Source organism: Benincasa hispida, chromosome 8, assembly GCF_009727055.1.
Source record: "Benincasa hispida cultivar B227 chromosome 8, ASM972705v1, whole genome shotgun sequence".
Classification (NCBI taxonomy): Eukaryota; Viridiplantae; Streptophyta; class Magnoliopsida; order Cucurbitales; family Cucurbitaceae; genus Benincasa; species Benincasa hispida.
Window position 1 is genome coordinate 19,533,417 of NC_052356.1, and position 22,754 is coordinate 19,556,170.

General features: G+C 31.3%; 1 protein-coding gene across 3 annotated transcripts; it reads right to left on the bottom strand.

Annotated features, from left to right (window-relative positions):
• Positions 1–14,574: 14,574 nt before the first annotated feature.
• Positions 14,575–19,874, bottom strand: LOC120083530 (oxysterol-binding protein-related protein 3C). 3 transcript variants are annotated; one of them, XM_039039317.1, is made up of 11 exons: positions 19,719–19,874; positions 19,300–19,455; positions 18,161–18,254; positions 17,654–17,770; positions 17,493–17,565; positions 17,260–17,378; positions 16,919–17,040; positions 16,224–16,400; positions 15,485–15,629; positions 15,146–15,324; positions 14,575–15,054 (listed from the first exon to the last, which is right to left on the bottom strand). In XM_039039317.1, the coding sequence occupies exons 2-11, from the start codon at positions 19,398–19,400 to the stop codon at positions 14,802–14,804; spliced, it is 1,380 nt and encodes a 459-aa protein (XP_038895245.1). In that variant the 5' UTR covers positions 19,401–19,455; positions 19,719–19,874; the 3' UTR covers positions 14,575–14,801. The 3 variants fall into 3 exon arrangements, with proteins under 3 accessions (XP_038895245.1, XP_038895246.1, XP_038895244.1); XM_039039318.1 differs by having other exon boundaries at positions 19,300–19,412; positions 19,719–19,852; XM_039039316.1 differs by lacking the exon at positions 19,719–19,874 and having other exon boundaries at positions 19,300–19,712.
• Positions 19,875–22,754: the final 2,880 nt, after the last annotated feature.

Genomic DNA, 22,754 nt, shown 5'->3' on the forward strand with positions numbered 1-22,754 from the left:
AAGTCAATATCATGCAGTACGGATTCAGTATTACAAGGCGATGAGACGTCTTGCTGAAAACCGAATTGTCTTATCACCCTGTTAGGAAGATGCCATTCACCAATATGAAAACATATGAGAGAACTTATCGTTCGCCATATTTTGACCATTCGTATAGAAATTGGGCAAAATGTGCATAATAAGTTTGTACGGCTCCCAAATAATCTGAAACACAAAATATTATATTGGAAAACATTAAAGAAAAATACAATAAAAATTTGTATAAAATAATCGATTTTGTTCAGTATTAATGTACCTGATCTAGTTTAAGCAGATCAAACATGTATTTGTACTGGCTGACTACATATGTGGCTGTCCTAGTCACACAAAATTTGTCTCTTCACCTAAATTTTTAAATTGATAATTTAGATTTTGAATTAACTAGATCAGTCATATAAAAATTAAATTGAATTAAAATAATATACCGAGATCCTAGGCTCATCCAGATAACCTGAAGCGTCATTAACATGTTGTAACTATGGAGCCATTGTTGGAAATCGCTGCCCAAGTCCCATAGTTTGCAAAATATAGAGGCTCAACTTATCTCACCAACTTCAGGTCTTGTTGCTTTGCACAAGTTGTCTATCACAACCATATCCAAACATGCCCCATCCACGAATATCGTCCGCAATCATATAGATACCAATCGTTAGCTACAGTGGCATAGGAACATCAAGTGAACAAAATTGACTTGGATTTGTCGAAAAAACAGTACTTCCACCTCAGTCATTTCTAAGTATATATGCTCGCAACATATCTTCATGTATGTTCTCATCGCATCATCTGCCAAGACTCACGTAATTGTGTCCCTAAGCCATAATCAAAGCTTAACTCGATTCATTAATTTTGTCGGCAAATAGGGTCACACCGAGGTACAATTGGACAAATACTTGTTAACCTTCAGTGTCATCATACCATCACTCTGGTGACCGGCTCACCATCAACAGTAAATACCCAACAAACACTTCTATATCACATGTAGAGTGAATATGGCATCTCCACATAGAATATTATAACACTATGAATTATATGGTCCTCAGGACTCCACTTCATCGGACCAATGCGATAAGATGACAATCTAATTGAACAAATTCTAATCTTGGCCAACTCCATAAAACTCAGAGATGTATGGTGCATAGGTAAGATAAGGGTGATGATAGTGCATTTGATAGCTTGCCTCTTGAGCAGCGCTTGATATCGAGTATATATTCTCTAGTAAGTGACGATCTTTGTCATACAATAGATGATTCTGTGAAGTGAATCAATTCTGGGTCGTATAAAAACATCAGGATCAATTGAGGTCTTAGGTGCAGTTGTATAGGAGCCATGATATTTAGAAGAAAAAAAAAAATTAATTTATTTTCTCACATTAAACTATTTGACTCTAGTCCTATCTCAATAATTTACGAGATATGTCACTTGCCTGCATATGATGCCAGCATATCGATCTAAAATTAAACACACCTCTTCGTGTGTTACAATTTCTCCCAAGTGTTTCAGGAACCATCCCCATGAGTTTGCAGACTTCTCATCTGCAACGACGAATGCTAGTGGAAAAAGATGCCCGTTCGAATCAAATAATGTAGCAATCAATAACTTCCCTTGATATTTCCCATACAAGTGGACACCATCTATTTGAATTATCGGCCGACATTTATTAAAAACTTCTATAAATGAACCAAATATCCAAAATACAGAAGTTAGGATAACATGAACTTTAGTAAGCATTTCTTTCACTCTCCACTCTACACGTGTTCCGGGATTGGTCTGCTTAACCATATACAGCCACCTGGGTAGCAATTTGTATGACTCATCCCAATCACCGAACACTTTAGCCAACGCTTTTATTTTGCCTCCCACACCCTATGGTAAGGAACATGATATCCAAACTTTGATTTTATGTCGGACTGCAGTTGTGCCATGCTAATAGATGATTTTTCTCTTACGACATCACAGAACTTTAGTAGAATCATTGATGAATCCAATTGCACTTGACTTTGACACAGTTCTGAATTAAAACATGTATGTTGTTCATCATACTTAGTGATCTCGAACAAGTCATGCGATTATTTCCTTATTGCACGAAGTCTCCATTTGTAACTTTTTTCCTACTTCTTATACCGAATTGCCCAAATCGTCAATGTCGATTCCACAACCTCATATGGTGCGTGACATTTAATAGCAAAACATTTGACCGCGTGTTGTAGCATTTCTTTGTGTTGACAAATCATCCTTTTAAACAATTGGGTATTGTCAACATCTACAGGGGTTACAATTGGGTTTTGTTCTCGAATGCTATCGAGTACATTCATATCCAAATCGTTGAATGTATCTGAAGGTAACACATGTACACGACCATCAAAATCCAACTCTTCAAATTCATCGTCCGTTTCTATTCTGAAATCTCTATACTGATTGTTAACCGCCATATCTTCATCATCACATGGTGATACAACTAATTCCGGATCAGGATCAATATATTGAGTTGGATCTTCAAACTGACTAAAGAGTACATTCAAGTTTATATCTAATCCTATCCTACTTACATTTATATACAAATGCACTAAATTCGGGAGTGGCATCGCGATTGAGAACATCAAGTTCATAGCTTATTCATTCGGAATAGGGCATGGTATAAATCTTACTGATCCTGATGGTTCTAGATTAGGATATTTATATATTATTTCTAACTGATTTGTTCTCATATCTATACTAAGTGACATCCCAACCATTTCAATGAATTGTTCAAATACAATTCCACTGTTCACATTTATGCTAAACTCCCATGTGGCGGTTGGTCATAATCAACTCCAATAATACCATCAATCATATTACCATTTGTAAACAACATAAATCCCAAACATTTGTCCGCCATTTTCTAAAAAAAAAACAGACAAACAATACATTACTAATTGTTTTACTAATCATTAAACTTAAACAAAAAAAAAATCATAATAATTTTGTATTAAACTAAAAATACTAAAGTATTTAAACTATAAACATCAACTTTTTAAACATAATAATAAACTAAATTTTTTAAACTATAAACATCAAAGTTAATACTAAGAAATATATTTAAAAAATCACAATAATTTTGTATTAAACTAAAAATACTAAAGTTTTTAAATTATAAACCTCAACTTTTTAAACATAACAATAAACTAAACTTTTTAAAACTATAAAGATCAAAGTTAACACTAAGAAATATATTAAAAAAATAACAATAATTTTGTATTAAACTAAAAATACTAAAATTTTTAAACTATAAACATAACAATAAACTAAAATTTTTTAAAACTATTTTTTCAAAGTTAATACTAAAAAAACCAAACATCATAAGAAATATATTAAAAAAATCACAATAATTTTGTATTAAACTAAAAATACTAAAGCTTTTAAACTATAAACATCAACTTTTTAAACATAACAATAAACTAAAATTTTTTAAAACTATAAACATCAAAGTTAATACTAAAGAAATCAAATATCATAAGAAATATATTAAAAAAATAAAAATAATTTTGTATTAAACTATAAATACTAAAGCATTTAAACTATAAACATCAATTTTTTAAACATTACAATAAAATAAACTTTTTAAACTATAAACATCAAAGTTAAATAAAAACAAACAATAAAGTAGTAATTTTTTTATTAAAAAGAAACAAAATACTAAACTTGTTAACTAAAACACAATACTAAAATATAGAATATCATTAAGAAAACGACAAATAAATAAAATTACTTCTTGATCTGCAATTAAAAAATAATATTAAAAAATTAACATTATCATGGTAGACATCAATATAAGGAATAAACATGATATATTTAGCATAAACAAATATTAAAACAAAAAACTACTAATAAATAAAAGTTAAAGTTCAACTCAGAAATTCGACTATATTTTTTTCCCCTTCAAAGTGACAATGTTCACTCTTTTTTCTTGTTATTTGTTATCCGACAACAACTAAAAAAAATAAAATAATATTAGAATCTATAATAATAATAATAATAATATAAGAACAAAAATAAAATTTATAATTATTCTTAAATAATAAAAATCTAGTAGAGTAACAAACCAATATAGTTTGTGATCAAGGGAGAAGTATGGGAACAATTTGTATCAAACGAAGTAGAAGAAGAGAAATGAAAATGGAAAGCAGTGAGGTAAAAAATGGGAGGAGAGGGATTTAGTTTCTGATCAAGGAGGAAGCAGGCAGTGCGATTTTGAAAATGTGAGGATGGCAAAGACAAAGAGATTTCGAAAATGTGAGCTGAGAATGGGAGGGGCAGGGGAGCTGTTTAAAAACTCATAGATCGAGTGTTGAACACTCGACCCACGAGAAAATTTAATAAATTGGTTGGGAGGCACGGGTTAAAAATTAAAGCTGTCCAGATTCTTGGTCAACAGCGCAAGTGTCAGTAGCGACAGTGGTTGGCAGTGGGAGCGGCGGATGGGACGGGACATTGAACGTTCGTCGAGGGTTGAAATTTCGACCTATGAAGGTCGAATGTTCAACACTCGATAAGTCTCCAAGCACAGGTGGACCATCGTCGAGTTCTCAACCTTCGACATCTACCATCGTTGAGTTCTCAACCTTTGACATCTAACATTGTCGAGTTCCCATTCTTCAGCAAATATCATTGTCGAGTTCTCAACCCTCGACAAACACCTCGAAAATAAAAAACTACCACAAATCTTTAATTAGTTTTAAACAACCATATTTCCCTAAAAAGTTTCAAATCTACGATATTGAAATAAAAGGTCCTTTTAAAGTTTGTTCAATTTTAGTCCCTGTAATTTCAGTTGTCCAATTTTAGTCCTTATATTTTCAATAAATCTTAGAGAAATTTGATAAAAAAAAAAAAAAAAAGATCCTATCCCACTTTATTATTATTTTTTTTTTAAAAAAAGGAAACTTTTAAAAAATACTTATTTTTTCGGACATCACGATGATGAAAATGATATAAATAAAGAAAAACTTGGTACGGTAATTACTTTTTTATCATTCCAACCAATTAATTGCAATTTCATTCCATTATATCTACCTCAATTACAATTACTAATAAAAAAAAAGAATTACTAATAAATTACCTACCTCAACGACTAATTAATTACAATTTTATTCCATTATCCATAACAATAAGACAAAAAAGAAAAAAATGGAGATTAGTGAAAGAAAGAAATTAGTTAAAAAGAATAAAAAAGATATTTTCAAAAATAAATTTAAGAAGCCGGTCAGGCTTCATAGAGTATACACCGGGTCCTTACCGGGTCGGTGAAGCAATGGGGACCGAGTATCCTACCAGTTTATATAAAGGAAAAAATTGAAGTGAAGAAACCCGGTCGGACTTCATAACCCATACACCAGGCCGTACTGGGTCGATGGGGATTGGGTATCTCGTGTGGTTTTCCTCCCTCCCTCACTCTCTCTCTCTCTCTTTTTTGTATAGCACCAGGTCGGGTAGAAATGACTATGTTCAGACTCAGACCGGGTATCTGCCAAGTTTCTCTCTCTCTCTCTCTTTTATATATATATATATATATATATATATATATATATCTTACCCACTACTAATACCTTATTCTTTTTAATTGTAGGAAAATTCCACGCGTTTGAGATTTTTTTTTTATTGTACTTGATTTTGCATGATTCATTTTTTTTTCACTAATTCAATCTCAAATGAATGGTAATTAATTTCATAAGATTAAAACTTAATTTATTTTTCTTTTTTGTTTAAACTATTATTTTCCATGATTTATCGTTGCTTTTGTATTATTATACTTGTTGCATGATTTTGCATGGTTTAGACTAGTTTTGCATGATTTAGAGTGATGCTCAAGGTTTTCCTTATTTGCATGATTTTGAATGATTTTTTATTTTCACTAATTCAATATGAAGTGAATGGTAATTAATTTTATAAGATTAAAATTTAATTTGTTTTTATTTTTTGTTTAAATTATTGATTTTTCATTATCTTTCATTGTTTTGGTATTATTGTACTTGTTTTGCATGATTTTGCATGGTTTAGATTGGTTTTGCACGATTTAGAGTGATTTTGCAAGGTTTTCCTTATTTGCATGATTTTGCATGATTCTTTTGATTTTCACTAATTCAATCTCGAGTGAATGGTAATTAATGCTATAAGATTAAAACTTAATTTGTTTTTCTTTTTTGTTTAAATTATTGATTTTCCATGAGTTTTCATTAATTTAGAATTATTGTACTTGTTTTCTATGATTTTGCATGGTTTAGATTGAGTTTGCATGAATTAGAGTGATTTTCAAGGTTTTCCTTATTTGTATTGTACTTGTTTTGTATGATTTAATAAAATAAACATGTTTCACAACAAATAAAGCAACGAAGGGTAATAGTAACTGTAACTAGTTATAACGACTAATCTGGAAAGCGTGAGGGAGGCCGTAAAGATTATGCGTCTGCTGTTTACCATTCGTACTCTCCTTCCATTTGTCTACTTTGTCTTGCAACTCCTTTTTTTCACGTTTAATTGACATCTCAAATACATATTTTCCCCAATCTACATTACAAAACTTCTCCCAATTATCAATATAACCTAGGAAGTCATAGTTTATACTTGATTTTCTTTCCCTTCCCATCAGTCCATACTAGATGAAATAGAAAATGGACATCTTTACAACATCTTCATCGTTCTTAAACACAAGTGATGGATACTTGGTGTCCAATTCATACCCTTTCAAACCTTCAACATCGATAAGGTATTTGCCCCTAAGTCTGACATGGGTAGTATCCTTATCTACCCTCCTGGTCTGATGTTTCAATCCCTATCTACCCTCATGGGTAGTATCCCTATCTACCCTCCTGGTAAGTGTATCTCTCCTAGTCTCCCTAACCTCCCTTAGCAAGATGTAACGAATAAGAGGCCCATTGAACATTATGTTGGCGTCTAATAAATACCTAAAACAGGTCTGCCTAAACATTACTAATTGGGTGGGGGTTGATTTCTTTTTATGCTCATTTGAGCTTTCCCTAAGTGTGCACAACAAGTAAGAGCAGTAGGAAAATGGTCATCAGGGGTGGATTTTTTTAACAAAATCCATTATACCTATATTATTTGATGCAAATACTATATATTAATTAAAGAAAGATGAATAATTATTAAGCAACACAAATTTAAAAGAAAAAGGGAAAAAAAAACATAAAATTTTTAAAAAAAAACAAGGTTGTTTCTATTCCCGACCAAAAACGTGACCGGGTTAGAAACTAGAAGCAAAAACAATGGGAAACCTGATGTTCCCCAGCCTTAGGTCAGATGCAGCCCAGTCTGTACCCGGCAAGGGTGACGCGGGGCCAAAATCCAGTAGCATCGGTTGACATGATATACCCGGTCTCTACCCGGCCAAGGAGCGATAGGGTCACCCTTACTTCACCCGGCTCCAGGCCACAATCTGTGNCTCCAGGCCACAATCTGTGGCACCCAATCCTTTCCCGACCAAGAGAGGACCGAGCCAAAATCCTAATATTGAACCTGGTCTATACCCAGCCTAGGGTAGATCGGGCCATCCTACCTCGCCCAGCTCCAGGCCATAATCGCTGATGTCTGGTCCCCACCCAGCCAAAAAGAGATCAGGCTAAAATCCTAGTGTTGTATCCAGTACAGGTCCGACTAGGGCGCGATCGGGACACCTCTACCTTGCCTGACTCTAGGCAACCCACTCTTGAGCCTTGGTACGCTCTCGACCCAAGAGTGGCTGTGTAACCCTCATCTTCTCTGTCACTAGGCCCCAACATAACCCTAGTGCTCGTTCAGACCTGGTTAGGGCTTGCACCGAGCAAGTTCCAAGTTCATACCTGACCAAGGGTAGACTGAACCACCCCTACCTCTCCCGGCTCCAGGCCATAATCATTGACACCCGGTTCTCTACCCAGCCAAGGGGAGACCAGGCCAAAATTCTAGTGTTCTACTCGGTGGAATCCCAACCAGGGCGAGACTGGGGCACCCCTAGCTTGGCTAGCTCCAAGCAACCCACTTTTGAGCCTCGGTACACTCCCAATCGAGGTGAGACTGGGTAACCTTCACCTCCTCTATCACTAGGCCCCAACCTAACCCTAACGCCTGATCCAAGTCCCGATTAGGGCTTGCACCAGACAAGTTCCCCCAGTCCATACCCGACTGAGGATAGACTAGGGAGCATAATCATCTCTTCATTTGCCCACCCCGGTCAAGCCCCGATTAGGCTCACGTGAATCCCGATTGGGTATTCATCGTTTTCTAGAAATTAAATGTTGGATTTTATGGGCAATATTTTTTCAGAGAACACCGAAAATGATATATAGATGCAAAAGATTCTAAAATTGAAGAAATGTCACTCAAAACCCTATAAATCTCAGAACATCTAAAAAAAGAAAAAGCAAAAAAAGGGATTTGAGCTGAACCTTTTTTCGATCCAGTTGATGCTATTGATCCAGTCGAAATGTGGAAGACAAAAATGTATGAATTTTTTTTTCAAAATCAGTGAAAGAAGAAGATGAGAACTAAATCGAAGAGGGAAAAGAGGAAACCGAAAGAGGAGGGGAGAGTGAAGAAGGAGGAAACCGGGAGAAAGAGGGTTTTTTTTTTGTGAATTTTGAAATCTAAAAGGTATATGTAATTTCCATCTTTTGAAAATTTGAAGGGGTCCAAAAAAACAAAGTTTTTAAAAATGGTCTAATTTTACAAATTCAAATCTTAAAAGGGCTAAAATGTTGATTAACCCTAACTTTTACCAAAATTGACTAAATAATAATAATTTTCATTCAATGAAATACAATATGTCAATATGTTTTCAAAATTTATAGTTAAAATGCTATAAATAACAATTTAAAAAAAAATCAACAAACTAGGAGTAGACAATGAATTTAAGATTTAGTGAAAGTACATGAACTAAAATTGAACCAACTTCATAATATAGGAATCAATATGATATTTTAACCAAAACAAAAAGTGTCTAAGAGAGGGATTAGGCTGTAAAGACATTGAGTCAAAGGGAACCTAGCTTGCAGTAATTGGCAAACACTTGCACTTTCTCCTTTGAGATATAAGTTGGATCTCTTATCCTACAATTGTCCGGCTAAAACAATGTCGTCATCCTAAGCATAACTTATCTTTGTGTGAGAGTTTGTCAAGTGGGCCCCACTTTATCATTATATAAAATCATGGGCATGAGTGGCATCAATGTAGGGTCAATAATATTTATGAACATAAATTTATAGTGTGAACTCAGGAAGTATAGTACTATAAGAATACTAAAAAAATTCTTGACTTGAGTGAATCCGACCTTACCTAAACCCAATCCCCCCCATTTTTCGTACTTCATCTTCTCTCTCCTTTTTCTACTGTCATTTCTTTTGAAATTAGTGATTAATATATATATATACACACACACATATGACCATTATCTAATATAGCATTGAGTTGTTTTCAAATATAGAAAAATGAGCTAGTTTATTTATAAATATAGCAAAATGTCACTGTTTATTAAGATAGACACTAATAGATATCTATCATGTCTATCAGTGTCTATCATTTGACATTTTGTTATATTTGAAACAACAATTTTACTATTTAAAATCATTACCCTACTTTAAATATTGAAATTGCTTTTGGTGCCATTTTTATTTTAAAATTTTGATTCAGATTTGAACGCAATATAATTTTAATTTTAATAAATATGATGAAAGCACATTAATCATGTATACACTATTATTTCAAGTGTAGGTTTGGAATTTTAAAGTTATATGAAGAAAAATGAGCCTAAAACTAAATTTCAATTAACATGTCTTTAATCATAAAATCAATTTTATTTTTAAGCAGAATTTTCATAAATTAAAATTGATTTTGAAATATTAAAAACATATTTTGGAGTTATTTAAAATACAATAAAATTAGTTTCATCGGTTTCAAAATCACTCTTAAACATACTATTAATATATATCATGGTTAGTATTATGGATTAAAATTCATAATTAATATAATTTTCTCATGGAATGAATATTTTTAGTAGAAATTAAAATATAGTGTAATATGTTGATTTTAATTTTAATAAAATAAAATAATAATATTATATAAAATATTTCAATTATGTTTCTGAATTTTTTAAAAGTTTCCTTTGTACTTCTAAACTTTAAATATGTTTCAAAACAACTTTTTGCCAACTTAGTGATAAGTTACAAAAATAAAAGTACACGTGAATACTTGTGAAAAATTTAAGTGAACTTGTGCCATGAACTTTATAATATGTTTCAATATTTTTCTGATTTGTTTCAAAATTTTTATTTTGATCTTTTCAAATAGGAAGGAGTTTCATATATTTTTTTTAACGTGAACAAAGAAAAAAGAAAAAAGTTATGGGTCATTTTTTGACCAAGGATCATGAGCTCAGAAGGTCAAACCGTCAAGAATAAGACCAAAATAACAATTATCACGACATCACGTGAAGGCTAGAAGAGTGTAAGAGACGGGCAGAGGGAGGAAGAGACCAGGAGAAGAGAGAAAATTGAGCCGAGCGCCCCAAGGTGCCTGCCTCGGTCGAATCCCCTATTGTCGGCTTGAACCAACATTCCCTAATCCTTTCGGTGTAAGAATCCTAGGCCTACCCCTCTATAAATAGGAGAGCATAAATATCATCCAAGGTAAGTTCTTTTATTTCCACTTCTAGTTTGTTCTGACTTTTTGTTAAATACTAACTTAAACATCGAAGGTGTTGTAGCAGGCACCACACCGATGTTTTCTTGTTTATTTTACAAATCGTTTTCTTCTCAAAATAATTATAAATTTATCATTGAAGTTACGTGTAGATATTGTCTTCGTATTCATATTTTTCCATCAACAGAAAGAATAATGAGAGGAAATAAGAGGAAGTGAAAAAAGAAATCGAAGGTGACGATAATCACGATCGAGGCTATGGATGGAGGAGGGACGGAGGGGAGAGGAAAAAGGATTTAATCAAAATAAAGTGTCACGCCATCTATCTATTATTAATTAATATATGGAAAGGATGAAAAATGTAAAATGTTGTCAAGTTTGACAAATGGTACCAACTAATCTTTTATATATATATATATATATGAGAAATTAAGTTTTATTTATTTTGATTCTTGCTCATCCATCGTTTCTTTGTCTAGGTTTTATTAAAAATTACATTAAATATAGAGAAATGTCTTAAGAGATCAAAACATTTTTATCGATAGAAAAAATGTCAAACTATTTACAGAAATAGCAAAAAAAAATATTGATAGCTATCAGTGTCTCTCAAAGATAGAAACAGATAGACGTCTATCATTGATAAGAATTCTATTAATGTATATCACTGATAGAAACTAATAGAAATCTAAAATGATTAAATTTTGTTATTTTGTATAAGTAGTTTCCTTTATTTTTCTATTTTTGAAAATTCTCCATTAAGTTTAATTTTCCCACTTTTCACATATTGTGGGGAAAAAAAGAAATATAATTGTATAATAAAAGAAAAATTAAAATGAAGGAAATAATAGACTTAAAAATAACTCTATATCACAGTAAATAAACTTATGTATCTATTTATTTGAGATATAAAGTTGTTTATCGAATCAAATATTGGTATTTATTTTGGAGGGGATGAAATAAAAAAAGAAAAAAAAATACTATTAAAATATTGAAAACACATTAAATTTCGTAACCTACACGGAAAATTTCCTATACTCCCTGGTATGAATAATGTTTTATACTCTCTCCATTTATTACGTACCACATTAAAAATAAAGTGGAGTCAACTGATATTAATGTAAAATCTACTTATAATTATGAAGATAACTTTATAATGTGAACAAATAACTATAATACTCATACTAGAAATTTTATAGCCTATAAAAACTTACATCTCGGTATAATTTTTGTAAACCTACCTCTTAAACTTACACCTCAAACACAATATTCTTAAATCTAAACTATCTAAACCCTCAAATTATATCCTTATAGGTCGTTTGAATGAAAGTTTTATAGATGTCTGGGAATAAAGGATGTCTAAGAATAGGATATCTGAGACTAAGATGTTTGAGAATTAAAGATGACTTTTTTTTATTATGTATTTGAGAATAGGATGTTTAAGAATGTGTTATACTTTTTATGCCATTATAAAGAATGAAATTAATAAAAATTAATTTCAATAAATAATTTTAGTTTGGTAATTTATTTTTATTACATTAAGTTATTAAATCAATTTTAAGCTATTAAAATTTAACTAAATTTACCCACTCACCCTTCAGTTTAATATTTTTGTTATCAATTAAATTTTTTATATTGCACATTTATATTATCAATTTTTATTAAAATAATATTGATAATTAATTTAAATATCTATTTTCTTTTTTTCTGTAGTTTTGTTAATTGAAGAGTTAATTAATTAATTATTTAATGTCAATCATAAGTATTATATATATACAAAAGAAGTTGATATAAACTAATTGATTTTAAATCGTCAAACAATATTTTAAATTTTTTAAAAAAATAACTATGATTAGATTAAAACTAGAAGTACAAGTGTACAAGATTGTTTAATTTAAAAAAGTTAACTTATTTTATTATTAATTAATTATTTTTTTAAAGATTAATTAATAATTTTAATAAATAATTTATGATGTTAATATATATTACCAATAAAAAGGGATTTAAGTAAATATAACTATGGTTATTCATATTTTTTAAAAAAAAGATTATGATTTTTCATATTAATTTATATTAATAGAATAAATTACCATATTAGCATTATTATTAATAAAATTAATTATATATATCAATTATAAATTTAATCTAAACATGTTTATAAAAACTAAATAAATTAATTAATATCAACAAAGAAGAAAAACAAATAAAATAAAAAGATAAAAAGTAAGAGAGACGAAAAAACAATTGGAAATAGAGAAACTTCATCGATTTGGGTGGTTATGAAAAACCTCCCTAGATTGGAATATGAAAAATGTCTTTAAATAATATATTCTCATTCTCAAGGTTAAAAACTTGTACCGAACATGGTGATAGAACATCATTTTACATTCTCACCTCTTATTCTTATGAACCAAACGGGCCATTAGAATTACAAAAACCTAAGCTTGTGAAGTCAAACTTTCGCCCTAAGTTTCTTCCCTATGATATTGACCATCCAATTAATTCAAAGAATTTAAAGTGTCTTAGGTCTTTAATTTTGGATTGAAAAAAATGCTTTTTTTTTTAAATTTCATTTTTGTGCCTCTATTTTAGATTGTTTTTTCCAATTGAGTCTCTACACTGTGAAATGTCCAATTTTAGTTCCTATACTTTTAATAAATCTTAAATTTAGTCTCTCAAAATTAATTTTTTATCAAAATTAGCTAAAGAATATTTTTCATGCAAAAAAAATATAGGATTCGAATATAGTTTTGAAATTTAGAGTGAATATGCTAATAGATAACAAAAGGTTTTGGAAAAATCAACATAAACAAGTAGTAGGGACTAAATTTAAGATTTCTTGAAAGTACATAGACTAAAATTGAACAAACTTTAAATTCATAGACTAAAATGATATTTAAAATTTTTTTAAAATATTTTCAAACCTGTAATATTTGGTAAAAATCATCTTAAAAAAATGATATTAAAGTCATTTAAAGTTGATTAAATATAAAGTTATAGGCTGAAAGTTGAATCACTCTCAAGTAACTATATAAGGTAATTAAACATTTGTAGAATCACAACCAAACAAACTTGGAACTAAAACCAATCTAAACAAAAAAAGAAAGACTCCAACCAATCTCTAGCATTTTAATTAAAAACGTTTTTTAGAAAGTGTTTAAAAATTGGGGATTTTCAAAAATAGAAAATAAAGGAAACTACGGATAGTAGACAATAAGTGTTTATCGATTTTTTTTTTTTTTTTGCTATTTCTCTTTTATATGTGAAAATTTCCCTTTTAAAAAAGTAATTTACTTTTGCTAAAATGTGTTTTAAATTCATTTTTTAATTGCCAGTAAGAGTATAACTCAATTATAATTATTATAGGTCTAAATATTCATATTTTACATTTGTTATACTAAAAAATCACTTTTTAAGCAATTCAATTAAGCCATTTTATTTTTGGTTAATCACTTAGCCTAGACACTCGACCCTACAATGTGGTAAAGTTGTAAAGATGTGTTTAAAAGTTGTTCAATACTTAATGTCCTTGAGATGATAATGACCATAATTTAAATTCAAAAATTATAAGTAAAGCATCTTTATGGACCCTTTTGACCCTTCACAAAGATATGATCCACCTTTTGGAATTCTTTATTTTTCTTTTTATTGAGCTATTGAATAATAATAATATCTTGATCGGATTTCGTCTAAACTGTTTTTACTGTTTCTAAGACACTTGAGAAGTTGTTCATAGTTTGATGTTGCTTTCCATCTTTATTTCCCTGAAAGTGACAATTGGAAGGAATCCTATGGCTGAGAAGATGGAATTACATTTCAAATCATGTTGGATCAGCAGCATAAAAAAGATACTAATTTCTATCACACGTAATCAATCACTCTAAAAGTCGAACCACATAAATTATGAATCATATCACCAAGAATAAAACATTGGTTGAAAGTTGTAGGATTGATCAAACAACTGGCAAAGATTGATAACAAAGTTACAAAATGTAAAAGCTCTACATAAACAAACAACAGACAACTATAATATCAAATGCTGAAAAATATTACCAACTATCTGAGGAAGCCAACCAAACAAAACATAGATGAGGAGACCCTTAATCTGTCGACAAGTTCCCATATTGCCAGGGGTTAAATTCTATCGATTTAACATCAATCTCGTCGTTGTTGCTTGAACCAGAACTATCAATGTCAGCCCGATGTTTGGTGTATTTACCATTATATTGGAAGATTTCCAAGTCACCCCACGGTGTGGATGTAACCTCTTCAGTTAAATCAAACCATCTGGGCACAAAACTCTGTCCTTTGGCCTCTCGAGTTCTCTTTTCAGCTCTTTGCCTCTCTTCCAAACTGACCATAGAAAAATAGGTATGAAATCCTCATTAAGAATTTGAATTGATTGCAGCTTTAAGAAAGGATTGGAAAGATTAGAGGAACAAACCTGCTCTTTTCCGACCCTGCTTTGGATAGATCACCCTTCTCTAAAGCATATCTATCAGGACGCAACCGGGAGTCCGATGCCAACAACTTCTTAGGGGCAGTATCGAAACTATTTATCTTATGTGCAAAATGTGTGTATTGAAATTTGTCGTTTTCGGGTGTTTTAGCCACATGCCAAACCTAAAGAACAAAGACAATAAAACAACACAATGCAAAAGGTATGATCAAATTTCGAATCAAAGACCAAGACACCAACAGAAACAAACACATTGATCAACATTCAACGCTGCTAGTTTCTGCAAATTTTAAAATTAGCTAAGATTGGGACAACAATTATTACCTCTTTCAGTTCTGTGTTTGGAAGAGGCTCCCCTTCCATATCACAAGGTTGGTAACTCATAAATTCATTCCATTTCCCTGTCATCAAAATTTTTGGTTCCTCCGCCGAATTATAAACATAACCATCCACTTCATAACGCCCAGCACTGCAACCAAAAATAATAGTTAATTACCAGATGGAAAGTGACATAAATTCCTTTGATGATAAGGAAAGCTGAATGTTTCTGAGTAAAAAAGAAAAACATTCCAAGTGCTCAGAAGTTCCCATTAACCTCAGTCCAGTTCCAGAAAATTGCTAGGGTTTTAACTAAGAAAATGCAAAGGCCGGGCGGAGTATGCACTTCAAATCAGGAATCCCTCTCAGATCATTGTATAAATCATGCATACAAAAGTAAATAAATTGTGGAAAATTGAGCAAAAGGGGGAGAGAAAAAAAAGATACGATTTCAAAAGGGCCATGGTTTTCTAACCAATCCCCGGTAAATAAAAGAAGAATATTGGACTTTTTCTCACATGAAAGTACAATCTTCCTCTTCCATTTGGAAATATATTTTAAATTATTCATTTTTATGAAATACTCCAAGATTATGCATAACACAGAAAAATGAACAAGGAAACCCATAAAGATATGCACAACAATACAGTAACAGCAGTCATCTCTCAGAATCAGACACATTAATATAAGATCACTATTACTACAGAATTTATAACGTCAAGAGTGATAGGAAAAAGATCCTTACCCAAACCATCCGCATGGTTGAAAATATAGTACAACTTTATCACCCGTTGCTAAATTGGTCATTATCATCTCTCCAGGTGAGTCAACCCATGTCCTTCCAAATATCAAGTTGTTAACTTTAGTGGGCGGTGGCACTAAATCTAATACTGCACCATCTCTTTTTAGAGTGACCCGTGTTCTGCAAAGGCAAAACCATATCATCACCAAATCCAGCATTATCAAACATCAGGGTCATGGTAAAATAAACAAAGCTATAACTGATAGCAATTGGATTTCAAGAGTCAACATATGGGATAAATTGAAAAGACAAGCCTAAAATCCCAAGTACATCTTCAGTTGACGGCGGTAGCAATTGGATTCCAAGAGTCTACATATGGGATAAACTGAAAAGACGCGTCTAAAATTCCAAGTAAATATTGAGTTGACTGTGATTCCCATGAAAGTGGGTAATATCTAACTTTTGGATGTGTGTATCTCAACAAATTTTATGGATAACCATTTAATTCTATAACAATTTTCGTCAAGAAAAAAATAAAATATTTAAACATTTGAAGCAGGTGAATCAAAGTTCGAACACATGATCTCAAGGGCATCGAAGTTTATAAGTTAATAACTTGCCTTTGACATTTAGGAGTGAGATCAATTAAGCAATGAGCTGAAGGGTATAGAAAGGGAGGGTAGAAAGCAGAACTTTACCTTCCCACAGGATAGACATCCAACGAGTTCCCTAAAAACTTAGTTTTCAACTTTGAAGTCACATCATAACTAAAGTGCTCATTTTCTGCGTGCCCAGCGCTCATAGGGGGATGATGACTCACCTGAAAACATTGTTTGGCATAAAGTTATACATAAAAAAAAAAAAGGAATAAAATTAAAACATGAAAAAAGAAAAAGAAACAAACAAAACCTCAATTAACAAGAATGATTATTATAATGTAAACAGTTGCATGCAACTTTGTATCATGATGGACTTGGAAGAAAGATATTGGGGGGCAAAAGTAGACATATTTACAAGCAATAAAATCTTTGAAATTCACCTGCTCTGAAAGAAATGTGATGCCATTATGATTAGTCAGTTCATAAGTCTCTCCAAGGATAGGATTAAAAGGCTTCCAGGTCCTTTGATAAGCATAATACACTGATATTGCCCATGATGCTGTAACAAGTGAAAAGATACTTCATCGTCAAAAAGAAAAAGTGCCTCTATGATTTAATGATCATAGACCTACATAGGCCAGCCTTTAAGCCATACTAAGATTTTGATACCTACATGCATACACCAACCGCATATAAGGATCCTCACATTCATCCGCCAGATTCAACAAGTGAGAGTATTCCATTAACTGTAATAAATATTGAAATATTAACACCATGATATAAATGAAAAAGTTTGAAGAAGAAAATAAAAATAATACCAAACAAAAAACAAACCTCGGCCATTTTCTGAATCATTGTCATTGGTTCAAAAATGATTACAGGAAGAGTGACCATTGATGTGACATCTGATCCAATATACTTGTGCATCATCTTCCAGTAACTTTCACGATCCTTTATTAACCCAAAAATAAATAAATGAAAACTTTTTAATAATTTTATAGACATATACAAGAAAGAGCCTTCCACACACATGGTAGAGTAAATATGCAACATTCCTGTTTTACCATGGGTTTCACATTAAAAAGATTTTGTGTATTGGGTTTGCAAGAATCCAAGCTTAAATTCACAGAGAAATATCAGCCCTTGACCCAAACATATTATACCCCTATTTTGTCCTCTTGCCTACTACCCTTCTGCCATAAGAATCTTAAGCTATAACACTATGGTAAAGATGCTTCGTTGATTTCCCCACTAAGCACTAATATATTTGTAAGATGACAAAAAGGAAAATTAGATATAAAGCAAGCAAAGATAAGAGGTCAGAGCATAAATGATAAAAACCTCTTGTTTCCATCTTCCTTTCTGAGCTTCCTCTTCTGCATCTTCTTTGCCTCCTTCAGGATTTATAACTTCTACCCCTTCATAACCAAGAAACCTAAGAATAAAGAGAAGCACGGTAATCATGAGTTATACTCCCTAACATTGTTTCAAAGTTTGTATTAATGGAATACATGAACCAGAAACATATAACTGGAGAAAAGTATAGTCCAGCAAAGTAAAACCATCAAAGCACACCAATAAGCCCACAGAAAACAACATTAACAATATGACTAGGTTTGAGAGGGATGCCATTTATTTGCAGTGCCATAAATAATAATGGTTGCACAAATTCAAGATCAGCTGACAAAATGAGAGAAAGGAAGCTTGGACGAGCACTCAAATGAAAATCATCCAGGCAAACCACCAACCTTCTAATCTTATCAGCACAGTAAACTCTAGTGATTTGAATCCACATTTGCGAGGTTATCAAATGCAACAATGATTGATAATAAATACTAGCAGAGCTTCAAAGCCACAATCTAAATAACAAACCATATAAACGAAGCAATTCAGGCTTGAAATGATCATATTGGAAAATGAGATATGTCACCACCTGATTTCAATGGCTTTGAAAAACATTCCTCCTAGCTATGAGACCAAGTACACTGCCATGTATTGAAGTGACGTACGTATCTATATCCTACTTTCTTATCAAGAAACTAAAACTCACAGTATGAAAATATTCAGCAGTAAAAAACTTTATTGATCTTTCAAAATCTGAAATAAGGATCCGTACCCAGATCAAACTCCTCTAAAAGTAGAATAGAAGGTAAGAACTTCAATTCACAAGAACTAGTTCAAAACAACGAATCACAAAACCGATGAGACGATTGTACAAAGAGGAAAACAGAACACTTTTTTATACACATTCAAGGTTGTTTACAAAGCAAACACCCCACAGCAACGATAACAGAGATACATTCAAGACAAATCCGCACAACAGAGCAGACATTGGAGCTAATAATCCAGACAAAAAGAGCAATAGAACAAGAACAACAACGATTACAGCTTCAAAACCCCCCAAAAAATAGATACCAATCAAGAAACAAGGAAGTGAAGAAGAAAAACAGATTATGTCATAAGTACGAAATTCGAAGTACCCATTAACAGATCGGTGCATGGCGTTGCTAAGCTTGGAAATCCCAGAAGTCATGGCAGCAAAGAAACCCCCCTTACTGTCATTCTTTTCAGGTGTACCCATTGTTTTTGCCCACTTCAAATATAAAACACACACTAGTTGAGGAAATCAGAAAAGCCTGCAAAACAATGAAATCCCAAAAGGGTAGAAGAAGCGGGCAACAAGAAGAGAAATTGAAAAAAGGGAATTGGGGTTTGATGATTGTGCAGAAGAAAAGGGGTTCAGAGAGGGAAATTGAGATCGGAGAAGGGTGGAAGAGATAGATCTCCGATTGGAAGAAAGAGGGAAAATTGGAAATGAAATGGCGGTATAAGGGAGGTCTGCAAAAGCTAATTAAGAGAATTGACGTATAGAAATGGAGTCAATTTGAGGGAAAATTACCGGAAAATGGCTGCTGGTTCTCTCTGTCTTGTCTTCTCTTTCAACTGCTTGCTTGCTTGGGCTGGCCCTCCAATGCCGTCTACGCGGCTCTCAGAAGTATTCCTTTTATTACACTTTTGCCCCCACCCTCTAAATTCTTACTTTCATGCTTACCACTTTTTTCCGAGTCCTTCTAGATTTTATGCTTACCGACTAAGTTCTTTGAACATATTACCACTTTTATCATAATAAATTAACGATAATTTGAAAAGCCATAAATCATAACAAAATGTGAAATCTACTTTCAAATTTGTGATCAAACAATGTAACTCAATTCATGTGTAAAAGATGATTAATCTACTTACGTTTCAAAATTGTGTTGAACTCTCTAGTCGATATCATTGTTATTATCGTTATTGCTATAATTATCGTTATTGTTATTGTTCCAAATAATTATAAATATGTCACATCTCCTATCATCATTACCGTTTGACCTAAGGATAACGGCAATGGTAATGGTAAATGTCATAGATTCATAATTCTAAATAAACATGATCGAAAGCAATCCAATTATTTTTGCGATTGTGACTCGTTATGATTGATCTATCAAGGAAATCTCATTACGATGTACCAATTTTCATTATGGATTAGTAAGCGTGGCCAGGCTATGTTCAATTGATCAAAATATATAGTTAAAAGTTCAATTTTCTTACTCCATGTTATGGATGGTTTTAGATTTAATGGTATAATCAATATAAATAGAGATATAGTAACAAGGCCATGAAAATAATGATGTTTAAGCATAAATAGCACCCTAAAGGATAGGGTTAGCTCATGCCAAGGTGCAAATTGACGTGGTCGAGCCTAGCAAAATAGTTAATGGGACATGTCCCATGTATGCCTCGACCCAAAACATCGCTCTAGTACCAAATTAGACATAAGGCAAGGTACTTGGCCTCGGTCAAAGCAAAGGCCGACCTTAGCCAAACGAGAAACAAGGCACAAGCCCTTCGTCCGGTGAGTTGAAGAATCTAAAATAACTTTGAAATTCTATTGGGACAACTTAGATCAACCACTCTTATAAATATATCATGATAGCATCAAAGAGAAGTAAGTTCATTCTCCACTAAAAAACTATTAGATTATTGTCCTGATCAATTCTTTGACTTAAGTATCAAAACATATGTGACAAATACCACGTCAAATGCATGTATTTTCATGTTTTACAGGTAACATCCTTCATCTCTATCAAACAAACTTTTTTATGTTGTCCAAAGGTCAAACCTTTTTCCCTATTCAGATTTGACATCAACATTTCTCATGCACTAAATTCAATAAAAACAATTGTCTTTTATATACATAAAATTATACTCCATGAAAATTCCAAGTTTCACCGTGTAAAGAAAAGTTAGGTTAAAATTTATTTTTGGTCTCTAAATTTTTGCATAAGTAATAACTTAGTACATGTACTTTAAACTTTATGGTAATTTTGTTCCTTGAACCTTAGCATGTAATTTAGTCCCTATCATAAAAAAATATCATCAAATTTAATTCTCAATTTTGAGTATACGACGACTTCGTATTTATAATTTATAAACAAACTTGACTCTTGAAGTGTAAGAAATTTCATTAAATCTTAATAATATTTTTACAACAGAGACTAAATCATTACAACTTATAACATATATGAACCAAATTTATACTTATTAAAGTTCAAGGACTAAATTGTTATAAATTTGAAAATATAAGACCAAATAAAAATCTATAGCTCAGTAATTAAATTGTTAATTCTATGAAAACTCATAAACCAAAAATGTTTTTTAATTAAAAAATTATTAATTTGGTAAATTAAATTAGAAAGATTCATATACTAATAAAGCTCATGAGATGGCCATTTTTTTTCTTTTTAGAAAAAGATGAGATAGTCAAACTTGAACTTGAAGGTAGTTGGTTCAACTGATGAAGATATATACTATCAACCAATTTGTAGAAATTCTTCCAACTCTCCATGTTCTTTTAACTTAAAAGAGAAGGAAAAAATCAAAACATAAATTTATTAAATAAAAACACATTAGTTTTTTAAAATCCATATAGTGGTAACCCTACATAAGATAATATAAAATTGAGTCATGCATTATTTTAATGACTATTATTGAAAAAATCTTTTTTCTTCTTTTTGTCTTAAAAGACGTTTGATAGAAATTTAAGGCTATATCTCGATTGACTTAAAAACAAAATGTGTTTCTAAAAAAAAACTTATTTTTATTTAAACACTTTTCATTTTTATTTATCCAACATAGATAGCTACAATTTATCTTTTGATGGACTTTTCAAGTTCATTAGAGAAGACAACAAAATAAATAAATAATTTAATCATTAAGTTTCAATATGTAACGATTTAGTCTATATCGTGATAAATCTCATCGAAAATAATTGTCAACTTTGATTATGTGATGATTTTTTTAGTACAATCGAAAGTAGGGGGATTTGAATCATGGACCTAGAGATTTCTAGCACACTCGGATATGAATTGAGTTATGCTCGATTTGGTGATTATGTAATGACTTAACATTTATAGTTTATAAACAAACTTGATTCTTAATTAACTAGTTTACTAAAATCTACATGTATAAGAAATTTCATTAAATCTAAACAATATCTTTTACGATAAGGACTAAATCATTACAAATTGTAAAGTATAATGACTAATTTGATGCTTATTAAAGTTCAGATACTAAATTATTACAAGTTTTGAAATATAGGAAATAAATTGTTACAAAATTGAAAATATAGATACTAAACTATTACTTGCTTAAACGTTAGGGACTAAAAAGTAACTTTTAATCAAATAAAAGATTTGAGAGTTTGCTTACATCTTAAAAATATAATAGAATCCTTACAACTCAAAAAAAAAAAAAAAAAACAAAAACATTTCACTATTTCCTCTCTATCTTAATCATTCATTTTTATGATAGTAGTGCTATATCACACTTTGACCAAAAAAGTGAAGCCTTAACAAGAATGTATACAATTATATTGTGGCTAGTTCATGTGCAG

Bases quoted from the DNA above. Each gene is read 5' to 3' on its own strand.
- LOC120083530 (XM_039039317.1), bottom strand. From the start codon at position 19,400: ATGGGTACACCTGAAAAGAATGACAGTAAGGGGGGTTTCTTTGCTGCC. The intron at 18,255-19,299 runs GTACTTCGAATT...CTTTATTCTTAG, and splicing joins ATGCACCGATCTGTTAATGG to GTTTCTTGGTTATGAAGGGG. The intron at 15,055-15,145 runs GTTTGTTCCTCT...TTCTATGGTCAG, and splicing joins GCAGGGTCGGAAAAGAGCAG to TTTGGAAGAGAGGCAAAGAG.